At 37.1% G+C, this 13,033-nt stretch overlaps 1 protein-coding gene across 1 annotated transcript; it reads left to right on the top strand.

Moving 5' to 3' along the window:
- Positions 1 to 4,958: 4,958 nt before the first annotated feature.
- On the top strand, positions 4,959 to 9,301 carry LOC139144850 (protein unc-93 homolog A-like). Its single transcript, XM_070715653.1, has 3 exons — positions 4,959 to 6,000; positions 6,644 to 6,911; positions 7,211 to 9,301. Exons 1-3 carry the CDS (start codon positions 5,098 to 5,100, stop codon positions 7,429 to 7,431), a joined length of 1,392 nt encoding a protein of 463 aa, XP_070571754.1. The 5' UTR covers positions 4,959 to 5,097; the 3' UTR covers positions 7,432 to 9,301.
- The last annotated feature ends 3,732 nt before the right edge of the window (positions 9,302 to 13,033 follow it).

The following is a 13,033-nucleotide window of genomic DNA, read 5'->3' as shown; positions in this document are numbered from 1 at the left end:
ACTGCATGAGACAGGCAATTAACACGGGGTATATCCCACCTATTACAATGTAATCATCTTCAGCGGGGACAGTTATATTGACGGCGAGGGAACTTTTTCTTCTATAGCTGGTCTAGGTAAAATACTTGATATGCGTTCTTCTATTACGTAGGCCCTATATGAACGTGGGCCTATATATATTATCGGTAATACACCAACCATATAAGTGATACACGTAGTGTATAACAAGGTGATGTTCAAAATTCATATACGTAAATATACAAGAACAAATATCATGTATTTTACCTCATGATATTTCTGGCCAGAAAATGCCAGGCTCCAGTTAGTAGAGAAAATAAAATTACATTCTTTGCGAGGCAGGGAAAAATCATAATGTGATCAAAATCCGATGTAGAATATGACATTAAACTGGTCCAATAATCATTTTCATTCAAGGTAATACCACGGTCCCTCCACAAATTTTGTGGAGGGATCTTGGTAATACATTACCAGGTCCATGGGACAATTGTGATTTACAAATTTAAGTAGGACTATCCTGAACCACTGATAGTTAATGGTGGTACCAGGTGTCAGGAATGGGTAAGCGTACCCTGCTAGCATGCTACACCCGTCAGGATTGGTCCCAAAATTGTCTAAATATTGTATGAAAAGGTACAGGATATGAATCATTGTAATAAGTCAAAGCCGAGAATGCTGTTGGTCTTTTACGCTGCGCTATCGTATTCGGGTCTACGGTCTTATTTTTTGTGTAGTCCTCCCGTACCGCAGAAAAAATAGGGACCGTATTAAAAATAAAAGACTGAGCCACGCCACCATCAGATTGAAGAATATTCGTATCATATGGCACGTATGCATGTAGCAGGGGGCTTTTGAAGTATAAAAGAGGCCGACAGGAACTTTTCCTGACAAAGACTGGGTGGACGAAAGAACGAGCTGGCACACACACGGTCACTATAAATTTACCTCCCCCCCCCCAAAAAAAAAGCCAACATTGGGATAGCGGTCGTCAGCAATGTAGTAACCCCTGATTTTTTTTCTTAAGAACTGTTCTGTTTCTTTGTGGAAAGTTTGTGCAAACGCTCAACGCTCAAAAAGTCGTTTTGTAATATACAGCATTTAAAGAACATAATGTGAAAATTTCAGAAAATTTGACCAAGCCAGAGCGGAGTTAAATTCTTTGGAAATATTGAAATTGGGAGGAAAAAGAAGCCAGAAAATCGGGTGATTTGCATACATTTGCATAAATTAACACATCTTTATCACGCAACTTACGACTGCATGACAAGCTAAAAGGTGAACCCAACCAATATTTTAATCTTGGGTTAACGAATTAGTTAATTTGATGAATGTTTGCAAAAAAAAGTACTTTTTGAGAAAAATACGTTGTGTAGGTTGAAGAACCCCCTTAAATTCAAGATGTTTATGTTTCAAAATCAAACCCTGGAAAACATACTTCTTGGTGCAAGCTCAACAATCTGTATTGAAATAAAGTGGTATTATGTGGCTTACTATGTGACTTGTTCTGTAAAAAGTGAAAATTTCAAAACACATGGCATGATTAAATTAATAGTTTTAAACAATGACAATAAATTTAATGAAATACAGATACAAGTTCTTTTTTTGACAACAAAACATGACATCATTCCTTAGACTGTCGACAGTTCCTTGTGCCTTTTCTGTCTCTTTTTGGCGTAGTCTCTTGCACATACGACTGGTGGGGTGGGGACGGGGATTGAAATCATACAGTGACACAACTTGTGACAAGAGACTGTCGACAGTCTGATCATTCCCGAGAACTCTAAGAAATGAGAGCGATAACTGTACTTATTCCAAAACAACTATACAAGTATTTACTTTGAGAACTGCACCGTTACTTCCTTCACCTCTATCAGACTACGGCATTGCCATTTAACTACTATTATTAGATTAGTAACCGCCAATATTCTATGAACTTCATATGGCAGTAGTTTGTGTTACATGCCGCAGCGTATTGGAACTGATCGCACTACACATGCAAGATATTTTTTTCTGTGGCTCCTGGTACTATTTTGACGGCACTGTGTGGAAAGGAACTCAGAGGGATCTGGAGTACAGAAATTATCCGATCAGTTAGCCCAGGGTCGAATTTTGCCAGTTGTATCTCATACATAAAATTTAATTAGCAGAAGAATGCATTGTAAATTTTGGTTCATTGCTACTTACACACATTTAACAAGTTATTTATAGGTACAAACAAATCTGTTACTGAAAAACAACAAATACAGTGCGATGCTTCTGCGTACTGGAAAATAACTTGAATATGATGCAGGACAATATTAATAAATTGTGATCACAGTGATGCGAAAAAATGGCTGACATATACCATTTTCCTCCATCTCCCGAAATCAATTGGTTCTCCCTAATTCCAAACACCGTGCTCTGGGTTAAAAACTCAAGCAGGATCTCGTTAGGCCTACAGCCTTATTTCACTGCTCCCAACTTTTATATCTAAAGTCTATTACCCATCGTTTTCAGCGGCAGGTTTTCGTTCAAATCGCTCAACATCATCCAAGGTTGCTATGCAGTATAACCGACAATAGCTTGATAACATGATTGACAAGAACATATCAGCCCCTCTTATGTCTGATCTCTCCAAAGCATTTGGTTCTGTCAATCATTCCAATTTTCTCATAAAACTTGGCCTCTATAATTATCCATTCGACGACAAACTTCACTTGACTTGTGTTCCTCAGGGCAGTGTATAATCTGTGGTAAATTACTTGTTTCGTTCTACATAAATGATCTCGGATCCGAAAATGGCTTCCATCCAATTCTTCGATTTACGGCTTCGCAGATGATATCAACATCATTAAAGCTATAACCATCTCGACTGATATCGATGCTCTCTATCTATGCTATAAATTTGCAAAACGAAAGTTATCATATATCAACATGTTTCGGCCAACTCTCTCAAACACAACATTGCAAAATATTAGATCATGCTCTTCGGCACCCGCCAACAACTTCGAACAATTCCTAGCTTTATCCGTTCGTTTACTGTTCATCATGCATTCCACTACCGCCGCGATGCCTGTACAATCATGTAGCAAACTTTCGCCGAACATGTGGTTGTCGTTGGCACGTATACTGGACGCCGCACCGTTGCATTCCAGGAAACGTCTGTTCGGTAGGCAGTTGTCAGTGCTACAGTTTCTCCTTATATACTGCGATACAGTTTTCGCAAATGGTAACGTTACTTTTAGTTGAAAAGCACCTTTACAACGCATTGTCTGTATTCACTGCTGGCCATGTGTCCGAGGCAAGGCGTTCACTTAACTGGCAAAGCATTCAAGAAAGACATGACCAACAGGTTTCTAGTATTGTTAAAAATGTATTCAGAACAAAATTCCATCCTATTTATCAAATCTTGTTTTCTAAAATCCGTCCATCTCCATCGGTACAACACTCGAAGTAAATACCACATTCCAAAAAATGATCGCCAATTGTTCAGTATCGTGCACCTTGCAAATACATGAACAGCTATGTTACATATTTATGACTTAGTTTTGACATGTTTATTTAGCCCATCAGGGAAACAGTCGTCGGAATTGCCTGTGCGAGTTTCTTGTTTACAAACAATGTATTTCGTGCACGATATCTAAATGCACCTTATCATCTAAGCTGCAACATTTAAATTATACGATGTAGATTATGAGAGACGTGTTTTAAAGGGACAAGGTCGGCCATTTTTCATGAATTTTGTTTGATACGAGCTACTACATTGTTTGACATGTTGAAAGATAATGAATGGGTGACCATGCATATATTCGACCACGATTTTAGAAAAATTAAATGAAACCATCTCCGCGAAAATTTAACTCAACAGGAACAGTGCTCAAGACTAGTATTACTTGACACTTAAAAAGGACGATTTGTACTCAAGGCTGTTATGATTTGTTCAGCTACCCACTCTTCTTACCACAAAAATTCTGATTGCATGAAAGAGAGACAACTACATACTTTGTTAAACTCAGTAACTTTTGCAGTTTAATACTTGGAATTTTCAGGTATTGAAAGAACACTCTTTTGTTCTATTCCAACATTTTGAAATTCATAGTGTACAGGTTGTCATAACAACTATGACTATTAGGCCAAAATAAATAAATTGTGCTGTTCCGATAACATGGTTTTCAAAAATAGGATAGGTAGGTCGGCAGGGATTTTTTTCCAAAATATTTCTATTTTCAAATGTGTACTTTTCAGGGGTTTAGGGCGATCAAACACTGGCTACATTTCAAGAAAAACGTATTGTACATATAAAAGGAATAGAAATATAAAAGACGTGCAAAACTGTCTTTTCATCGTATATTTGTAAAACGTCAAGCATGGTGACCTATCTTTTTTCTTTAGTATTAATTATTTTAGTATGCCAGAATTCAAAAATCCGTGATAACTTTGGAGTCTCCTGGTCTTCCATGTGTTGCTCCCTGGCCTGATCTTGTACACAGCTAATATGAGGTGAACAAGCACAAACAGGTGTGACACGTGACTAATAGCGGATAGCCCCTTTGGAATGCAAGCATAGGTTTTGCAACATGAATGAAGGTTTTGCAACAAGAAAATAGGTTTGTACAGAAAGAAAATAGGCTCGTGCAAAAAGAAAATACTTTGTAAAAAAAGAAAATAGGTTTAACAACAAGGAAATTTTTTGTACAAAAAGAAAACTTTGAATTGTTACAAAACGGAAATTATTTTTGGAAAAAGAAAATTGTTGTTTCTAGAATGCAGTTACAAAATTCAACTTCGGTTGAATTTGGCATTTTCCCCCTTAGTCTCGGTTACCCAGACTCCTCTGCGCTACTGGCGAGTAGCGCAGAGGAGTCTGGGTAACCGAGACTATTTCCCCCTACGTGCGCCTGGCGTTTGCGCCTGCGCTGCGCAAAAACGTCTGCGTGGTCAGAAAATAAGTCACATGTTCCGTCACATGATAGATTGGTAGGGCTTTCCTCATGATCATATGACCTGCCTCTTCCATATCAGGACGTCGGCAGAAATAGAGACGCACAGGGATTTACCGGGAGAATTCTTGTTTACTATCAACACACATTAATTTTTATCATGATGGATGATCTAGAGACTGAACCACTCGTTATCAACACTCCGCCTCGTCCGGTGAATCCAGATATCTGGCCTCAGAAGTGGAAATATTGGAAGAATCTTTTGGCCTTGAGCGTTGCCTTCACCTTCAATTTTACAGCGTATGCTTCTTTACAAAACTTGGAGAGTAGCTTAAATAGGGACAAGGGGCTCGGACTTGCGTCTCTCAGTGTTATATACGGATCACTTATCATATCATGTCTTGTAGCACCAGCAATTATCCGTACCCTTGGATTGAAGTGGACTTTCTTCGTGAGTATTCTGTTTTACGCAGGGTACACGGCCACGAACTATTACGCGAAGTTCTACACATTGATCCCCGCGTCAGTCTTTTTAGGCTTCGCCGCGGGTCCTCTTTGGGCGTCCCAAGGCGCCTATGTGACGACTTCAGCCATCAACTACGCTGAGGTGACCATAGAACTGGAGGAGAGCATCATCAACCGCTTCAACGGCGTCTTCCTCATGTTTTTCCAGTCGAGTCAAATCTGGGGTAACTTGATTGCTTCTTTAGTTTTCCATCACAGCGACAATTCATCACACTCAGAGGATCGGGTATGCGGTGCAAAGGACTGCCCAGCACCACCAAGCCAAAATAGCTCGTCATACGAAGAACCATCTGAAAAGACACAACACATTTTGATTAGCATATATCTAGGATGTGGTGTCATAGCAGCGTTGATAATCCTCGTGTTTTTGGACCCGTTGAATACACGTACTAGTAAAGAGACACTTGAAGACAAACGTATATCAAGCAGGTTACTATCAACACTGCGACTTCTTAAAAATTATCGCATGATTCTGATGTTACCCCTGATGGTATACAGCGGAGTGGAACAGGCATACATTGCTGGTGACTACACACAGGTACTGTACTTCTGTCTGACTGAAGTATAAGAAGAGGGAAAGTTATCGATGTGATAAGCTATCCGCGAATTTATAATCTGTAGTTGTAAAATATTACCATGTGCATGTTCAATTCAATTTAGCTGTTAAGCATTTACAGCCAGCCAGATTTGACGAGATGTAACCTTTATGTAAGTTCATGAACTTCTCCATGCACACCACTCTCGTTTCCATATGGATAGGAGTATTAGACCAGAGATCAATTACAACACACAGCTACCAGTCTTCCACACTCATTAACAATTTCACCCCCGTTTTCCTGTGTTTTGTACAACCCGTTCTTATATGAGCCCAAACTATTTATTCCCACTGGATGATGCTCTGCAAGAAGGAGGTAGTGGCCAAAGTGGCTAGTGGTTTACAACAATGGCACACCCTTCCCGTTGAAAGAGTTGGTGAACTAAAGTCTGGTGCATGGGTGGGGGAGTTAAGCATTAAGTAATGGAATAGATTATTCAAAGTCATTGAAAAAGGGCAAATTTGAAAGTTTCTTTCAAAAGAATGTCACACAAACATTCCTGTGATCACTACTCATCCTGCTATACAAATATATGATTGATGCAAGAATTTGTTTACATTGGTTTGTTTGTTTGTCCTTTTGCAGTCGTTTGTCAGCTGTTCGCTTGGAGTGCAAATGGTTGGATATGTCATGATAGCATTTGGTATAACTGATGCTTTGGCGTCCCTTCTCTTTGGAAGAATTCAAGAATACGTTGGGAGAATCGCACTCTTCATACTTGGCGCCATAACTCATCTGGGACTGATGGTTGTCATGTTGCTGTGGCAACCCACGGAAAGTCATGAGTGGCTGTTCTTTGTTGTGGCGGCACTGTGGGGCTTAGGAGATGCAGTGTGGCAGACACAAATAGCCTGTAAGCAAAACTAAATGAAAATATTGTTAGAATCCATACAGTGCTTACTTGAACCAAAGTTTTTCCTGATAACACCAAACTGCACTGTCGTGCATCATCCATCTACCGGTATATATCAGAAATCTCTTTTTTTTAGTCATAGCCCAAATTGTAACAGTTTCTTGTATTTACAAATCAATGAATCACAGAACGTGATACACATATTACCAGAATATCACTATAGAGCCAAATATCTTCTTCAAAATCAAGGATAAGGCATCTTTTTTAAACTGCATTACCGTACTGTTTTTGTTTTGCAGCATTTGTTGGTGTGTTATTCCCGGAAGATCAGGAGCCGGCGTTTTCAAACTATCGACTCTGGCAAGCACTTGGTTTCACCATCACATTTGCTTATAGCCACTACCTGTGCGTAAATGCAAAGCTGTACATAGCTGGAGGTCTATTGGCAGTTTCCATGCTTATGTATGGAACCGTGGAGTACAAGATTCGTCATGTTGACATAAGATATGCAGAAATTTAAAGAAACTGTGCTTATGAAGAAAACCCCAATAATATTATTTCTAGGGTCTTTTCAAAATTTATACTGCAGCACATGTCCTGTTTCAACTAATAACGAGGTAAAACTGAATCAGCATAATGTCCGTCTGTTACATGGCAGTGTACAGAACTTGATTAAAATCTCTCAAAAAGTGCGTTACCTTTACAGTTTTTCTGACAAACATTTTCATCAGTTTTTATTGAATCAGAAAGTATATGGTCTATTCAACTCCAGAGAGCATGGTCCCACCACAGACCAGCATAGGGTAGAGTAACCATGCATAGAGTAAGGATGACCAATTAATTGCAAAAAGACTTTCTGAGGAGCTAATGATCAGGTATCAGTAAATAGTTTATGAAGCAGCCCAATTGATTGACCAGTACCTGAGTTTTTCGTAAACATTTACTCCCTTTTTGTGTATAAGGATGCTCTCACAACACACAATACAACAGGGTCAGTCTAACATGTGAAAAGAACAGGTGAACACAAGTCCTTTAGGTTTATAAATAAGTAGCTCTCGGCAAAGATAATATTTCTAGAAAGAAAACAAAACTATGCTTTGGTAAACACCAGCAATCATTGCCGTCAATTGTTTGTGGAATGTAGTGAACTGAGGATTTCGGGATGTGATTTTTAAGCATAACACCAATGGAGTCATTTTGATGTTTAAATGTTAAACGGTAAAGTTGAGAAAGCACTGTGATTTTAAAACAGATAGGCTATACCAACTCGCAAAGTGCATTAATTACTAACATTGCCAGACAAATAAATCAATATAATCTCACATTACAGTGTGTTTTGTCACCAAATTTTGACACGCTGGTTTTTGTACATATAAGTCATAGCATATTATGAATGACACACACACTACAATGAAGTTTTATACTGTTGTGCAATCAATGAACAAATCTCAGCAAGCAGGTTAAAAGTCATTTTGTATCACTGAGTAAAAGCTCAAAAACTTTAAAAGCTCGGAATGCAATGTCACATTACCATTCATTTATATAATGCGCACTTCACAATGCAAAATTTTAGATGAGATGTTGTGATTAGTTGTCTATCGTTTTAAGAGGCTGTTCTCAGATACTGTTTTGTCAGAAAACAAAAATGTGTATTTCGTAATAGCCATACATTTTGTGTTGCCTTCTTGAATAACTAACAAATTATTTCTCATGCTGCTGAAAATGTACATTTTCTTCGATCACTGTAGTGTAAGGTTTTTGGATGTCTTTAAATTGTTATGGTATATTACTAATACCACACATATTGTTAAATGTGCAATGTTATTATTCATAAATGGATTTCTGTCCAAACTAGAATTAAGTAGTTAACATTAACATTGGCCATATCACACACACATACAAACACACACACAGGCTTGGTATACAAGTAGATAACTGACGACATTTTGTGAGTAGTAGATCAAGAAATTGCAGTTTGTAAACAGAACAAAAAATACTGGAAATAAATCAAACATTACAGTTCATGGAACTTAAAATGTGTGCAGTATTTTAACACATTACGATAGCTACCCTACTAATAAAATGACTGTTCTTGAGAAATGTTTCCTCAGAGTGTACAATATTGCAATCACTCTTGATGTATATTGTACCACTTTTCTCCAAAATGACATTGTCGTTTCTTCCAAATCACTATCAGATGAACACTGCACCAAATTCAACCACTTACCGCTGCTTGAAAATGGCAATCTCATCATGTTCTAAGCCTTGCGTTTAATGTCTGTGTTGTTTACATATTTATTCCAGATAAGACAATGTTTCAAATAAATTTACGTTTTTTGTTTAATATCCCATTCTCAATAAACATATTTTGCTTTCTCTGTTATCTTTGATATATCGTGTGGATTTGTCATCATTGGTATGCAAATTATACAATGAAACTCTACAGCAATATAATCTACAGAGTGTGTTAGGGATAACCAAATGTGTCAACGCCATGGTGATATGAAATATCTGTTTCTCAAGATGCACACTTTTCATATGATTTCTCTTTGAAAGAAGAACCCAGGTGCTGTCTTTTCCATGATCCTCTCACCCCAACACCTATATTTCCTTGAAAGTGGGCTGAAACGCTATTGGAAACGATGGGGTTGTTCCAAAGTCTGGTGGTTCAAAGGGTGAAATGCCCTTTGACCTTTCACCGATGCATGCTATCATCTGTGGTGTGAAAACGGTGATTCTAAGATGCCAGCAAACAAAATCAGTATGTTTTAGGAGAAAGTTCACTCTTACTGATATGTAATGCTCTCATCAGCATAAATGCTAATTTGGATGTCAAAAAGTAACTTTGAAGTGATTTGGCACTGATGCCCTGTGCTAGATGCTGACACTAACATCTCACGCATTCAAAAGGTACCAGATATGAACTGTAAATGCTCACGTGTTTCATTACACATTGCAGTTATGTGTAAATTTGAACCTTTGCCACATGTTTGCAACTTCATTGATTAATTATGATCAACATAATAAACAATATTCACCACAGATTAACTCAAATATGTGATTAGCTGAAATAAAAATAATTGATTTCTTTGACTGCTATCATTGTATAACCACTTTATATAGCAAGTGTTATTAATTGCCTTTGGTCAAGTCCTTCAAACTATATATTCCAAACTTTGAAAGCTCATTAGATATGCAAACTATAAATTAGCTGACATTAAAACTTGAGTGCGAAATGATTCCAATATTGGTATAACCTGGTATAATCATCAATGTACATAGCATGTTATGCCAACTTTGATCAAATAAATCCAAGTATATATCCCTAATTATGAAAGTTAATTAAATACACACATTAGGAATTGGCTGAAGCAAAAATGCTTAATGCTTTTCAATAATGTTAGCCTACATGATAGTATCTTTAATGTACATAGCAAGTTTCATCAATTTTGGTTATGTAAATTCAAATATATATCCCCAATTTCAAAAATTCATTAAATATGCAAATTAGGAGCTGGATGAAGTAAAAATGCTTAATGACTTTCAATAATGTCGTATCGTAGCATCTTTAATGTACATAGCAAATTTTGTCAACTTTGGTTTAGTCAATACAGATAAATATCCCTGATTATGAAAGTTCATTAACTATGCAAATAAGGAATTGGCTAAAGTTTAAATGCTAAGTGACTTTCAATAATGCTCTATCATAGTATCTTTAATGTGCATAGCCAGTTTCATCAATTTGGTGTCGTCAAATCAGATGAATACCCTAATTAGGAAAGTTTATAAAATATGCAAATTAGGAATTAGCTGATGTAAAAATGCTGAATTACATTTAATAATGTTCTATCATAGTATCTTCAATGCACATAGCAAGTTTCATCAATTTTGGTCATGTAACTTCAAATGTATATCTTTAATTTCAAAAATTCATTAAATATGCAAATTGGGATTTGGACATAGTAAAATGCTTAATGACTTTCAATAAGGTTAAATCATAGTATCTTCAATATGCATACAAAGTTTCGTCAATTTTGATCGAGTAAATTCAGATATATACTCCTAACTAGGAAATTTCATTAAACATGCAAATTAGTAATTATCTTTCACGTCACACCTTAATATCTTTCAAAGCTGATATGTCTTGGTGTGATCAACATTTGTAGCGAATCTCATCAAATTGTGTGCGGTCGTTGTCAATATGTATCAGTTTTTTCTAAAATCATTAATTATGCAAATGAGCAAAAAGTAAGCAAGCCACACCCACCAAAAACTAATCAGTTCTTGCCATTTGCAAACTAAATCTATGTACCAGATTTGATTCTGATCTGATAAGCCACTTTTGAGATATCGAGCACACAGACAGACAGACAGACAGACAGACAGACAGACACACAGACAGACAGACATCGCTGCGACATATGCCCACGTGTGTCAACACGTGAGCAAAAAATGATGAAAAATGTTTGCTTTATGAGCTCATGGAACTCTGGCTCCATGTTTGTTTATTTGTTATGTATGTATGATTATTTCCATATACGATAACCAATGAAGAGTATAGTTGTTTCATGAATGGTGTTTATAAGTTTGTTGTTTGTTTATTTCTTTACAAGTACATTCAATAAATGATACTTAAAAAGTTTCGTATACAATCCCAGATATAAAATACAGCATGCCCCTCCTTAGCCATGAGGAGTAAGCACTGTAAGCAAAAAATAAACATTGTTCTTTATTGGACAACATAACACAATACCACTCTTTATTGGTTCTTTATTGTATATGGAAATAGTAATAGGTAACAAATAAACAAATATGCATAAACAAACAAGGAGCCAGAGTTTCCTGTGTTTGTGCGCAGTGGTTGTTTGGAGAACAATGCACAATCATAACATTACGATCTGATTTCGTCAGAAGTGAGAAAAATCTATGAGTCGGGATATTGTTAATATTTCACTCAGATTTGTGAATTTCTATAAATCTACGAGTATCGTGATTCAGTGGCAGGCTGAGAACAGCTAGCCTTACATGTAAACATTTCAGAGCACAGATTTGCAGGGCTACCGAATGCAATACATTGTTATTTACAGCGACAGTCCTTCTCAGGACCACAAAATATTCGATGCGCCCTCAGCGCGGGGGGCGGAGTAATCCGGGGTGCGCATGGCATAGGGGCACGGTATACAAAAATCAACCACGGCTTTGATACCCTATTTTTTCACCTCACGTAGACTTTTGTCAAAGGAAATTTTGATGTGTCGACTTATGGTCCCCTATTTTTGCCTCCCCCTCTGTTTGACTCTTCAATTTTTAGGAAATGCAGAGTTTTGAGGTCATTGTTTGGGATACAGCCACTTAAAGTCTGTGGATGACACTAATTTTGTATTAAAACGGTTGTTTCAAGTGTGATCCATAGGCGCCCTGTGACTTTTCCATGGACTGCAGAGCAGAAAGGAAAGTTATGCAGAATGGCAAAGAAGCTCAACCCTGATCAAAAACCAATCTGATTTTCATATTTCATAACTATTTTTTATGTTTTGCGTAGACAATAAACGCCCTTTACGTCTGTGCATAATAACAAATACTTTGTCCTTCCTTGATCTTTATTCTGCATCTTATTCTACTGTCCCGAATAATGTAAGTATCTAAATGCCTTATTAGTAGCTTTTGGTAACTGCAAAACATACTGTGGTAGATATTACACTAGACTTATCACACTGGGTCAATCTTGACGGGTGTGGCACGCTGACAGGGCACACATACTCATTGAGGACTCCTTGTACCACAAATAAGCAGTGTGGTTAAAGATAGTGTTATTGTCATTTTCTATTTGGTTTTTTGATCTGATAAATTAACTGTTTATTAACCTTGAATGATATTGATCATTGGATCTGTTTTGATATAATATTTTTTAAGGTTTTGGTACGAAGAGCTTGATTTAATTTGTTGTCGTTCATCATTCACCAAATATGTTTCTTTTGGCGAAGTTCCAACATTGATATATTTATTCTTGTCATAGAAATGTGTAGATGCATGTGAAGTTGTGATGTCGTTTGGTTGGTTGTTTCGTTCTTTTTTCAGAAGATACCTCAGACTGGCAAAAATAACAAGAAGGACACAAATAG

This window comes from Ptychodera flava, chromosome 12, assembly GCF_041260155.1.
Source record: "Ptychodera flava strain L36383 chromosome 12, AS_Pfla_20210202, whole genome shotgun sequence".
NCBI classification, from domain to species: Eukaryota; Metazoa; Hemichordata; class Enteropneusta; family Ptychoderidae; genus Ptychodera; species Ptychodera flava.
Note: the sequence above shows the minus strand (reverse complement) of the source record. Positions and strands in the feature narration are given on the sequence as shown.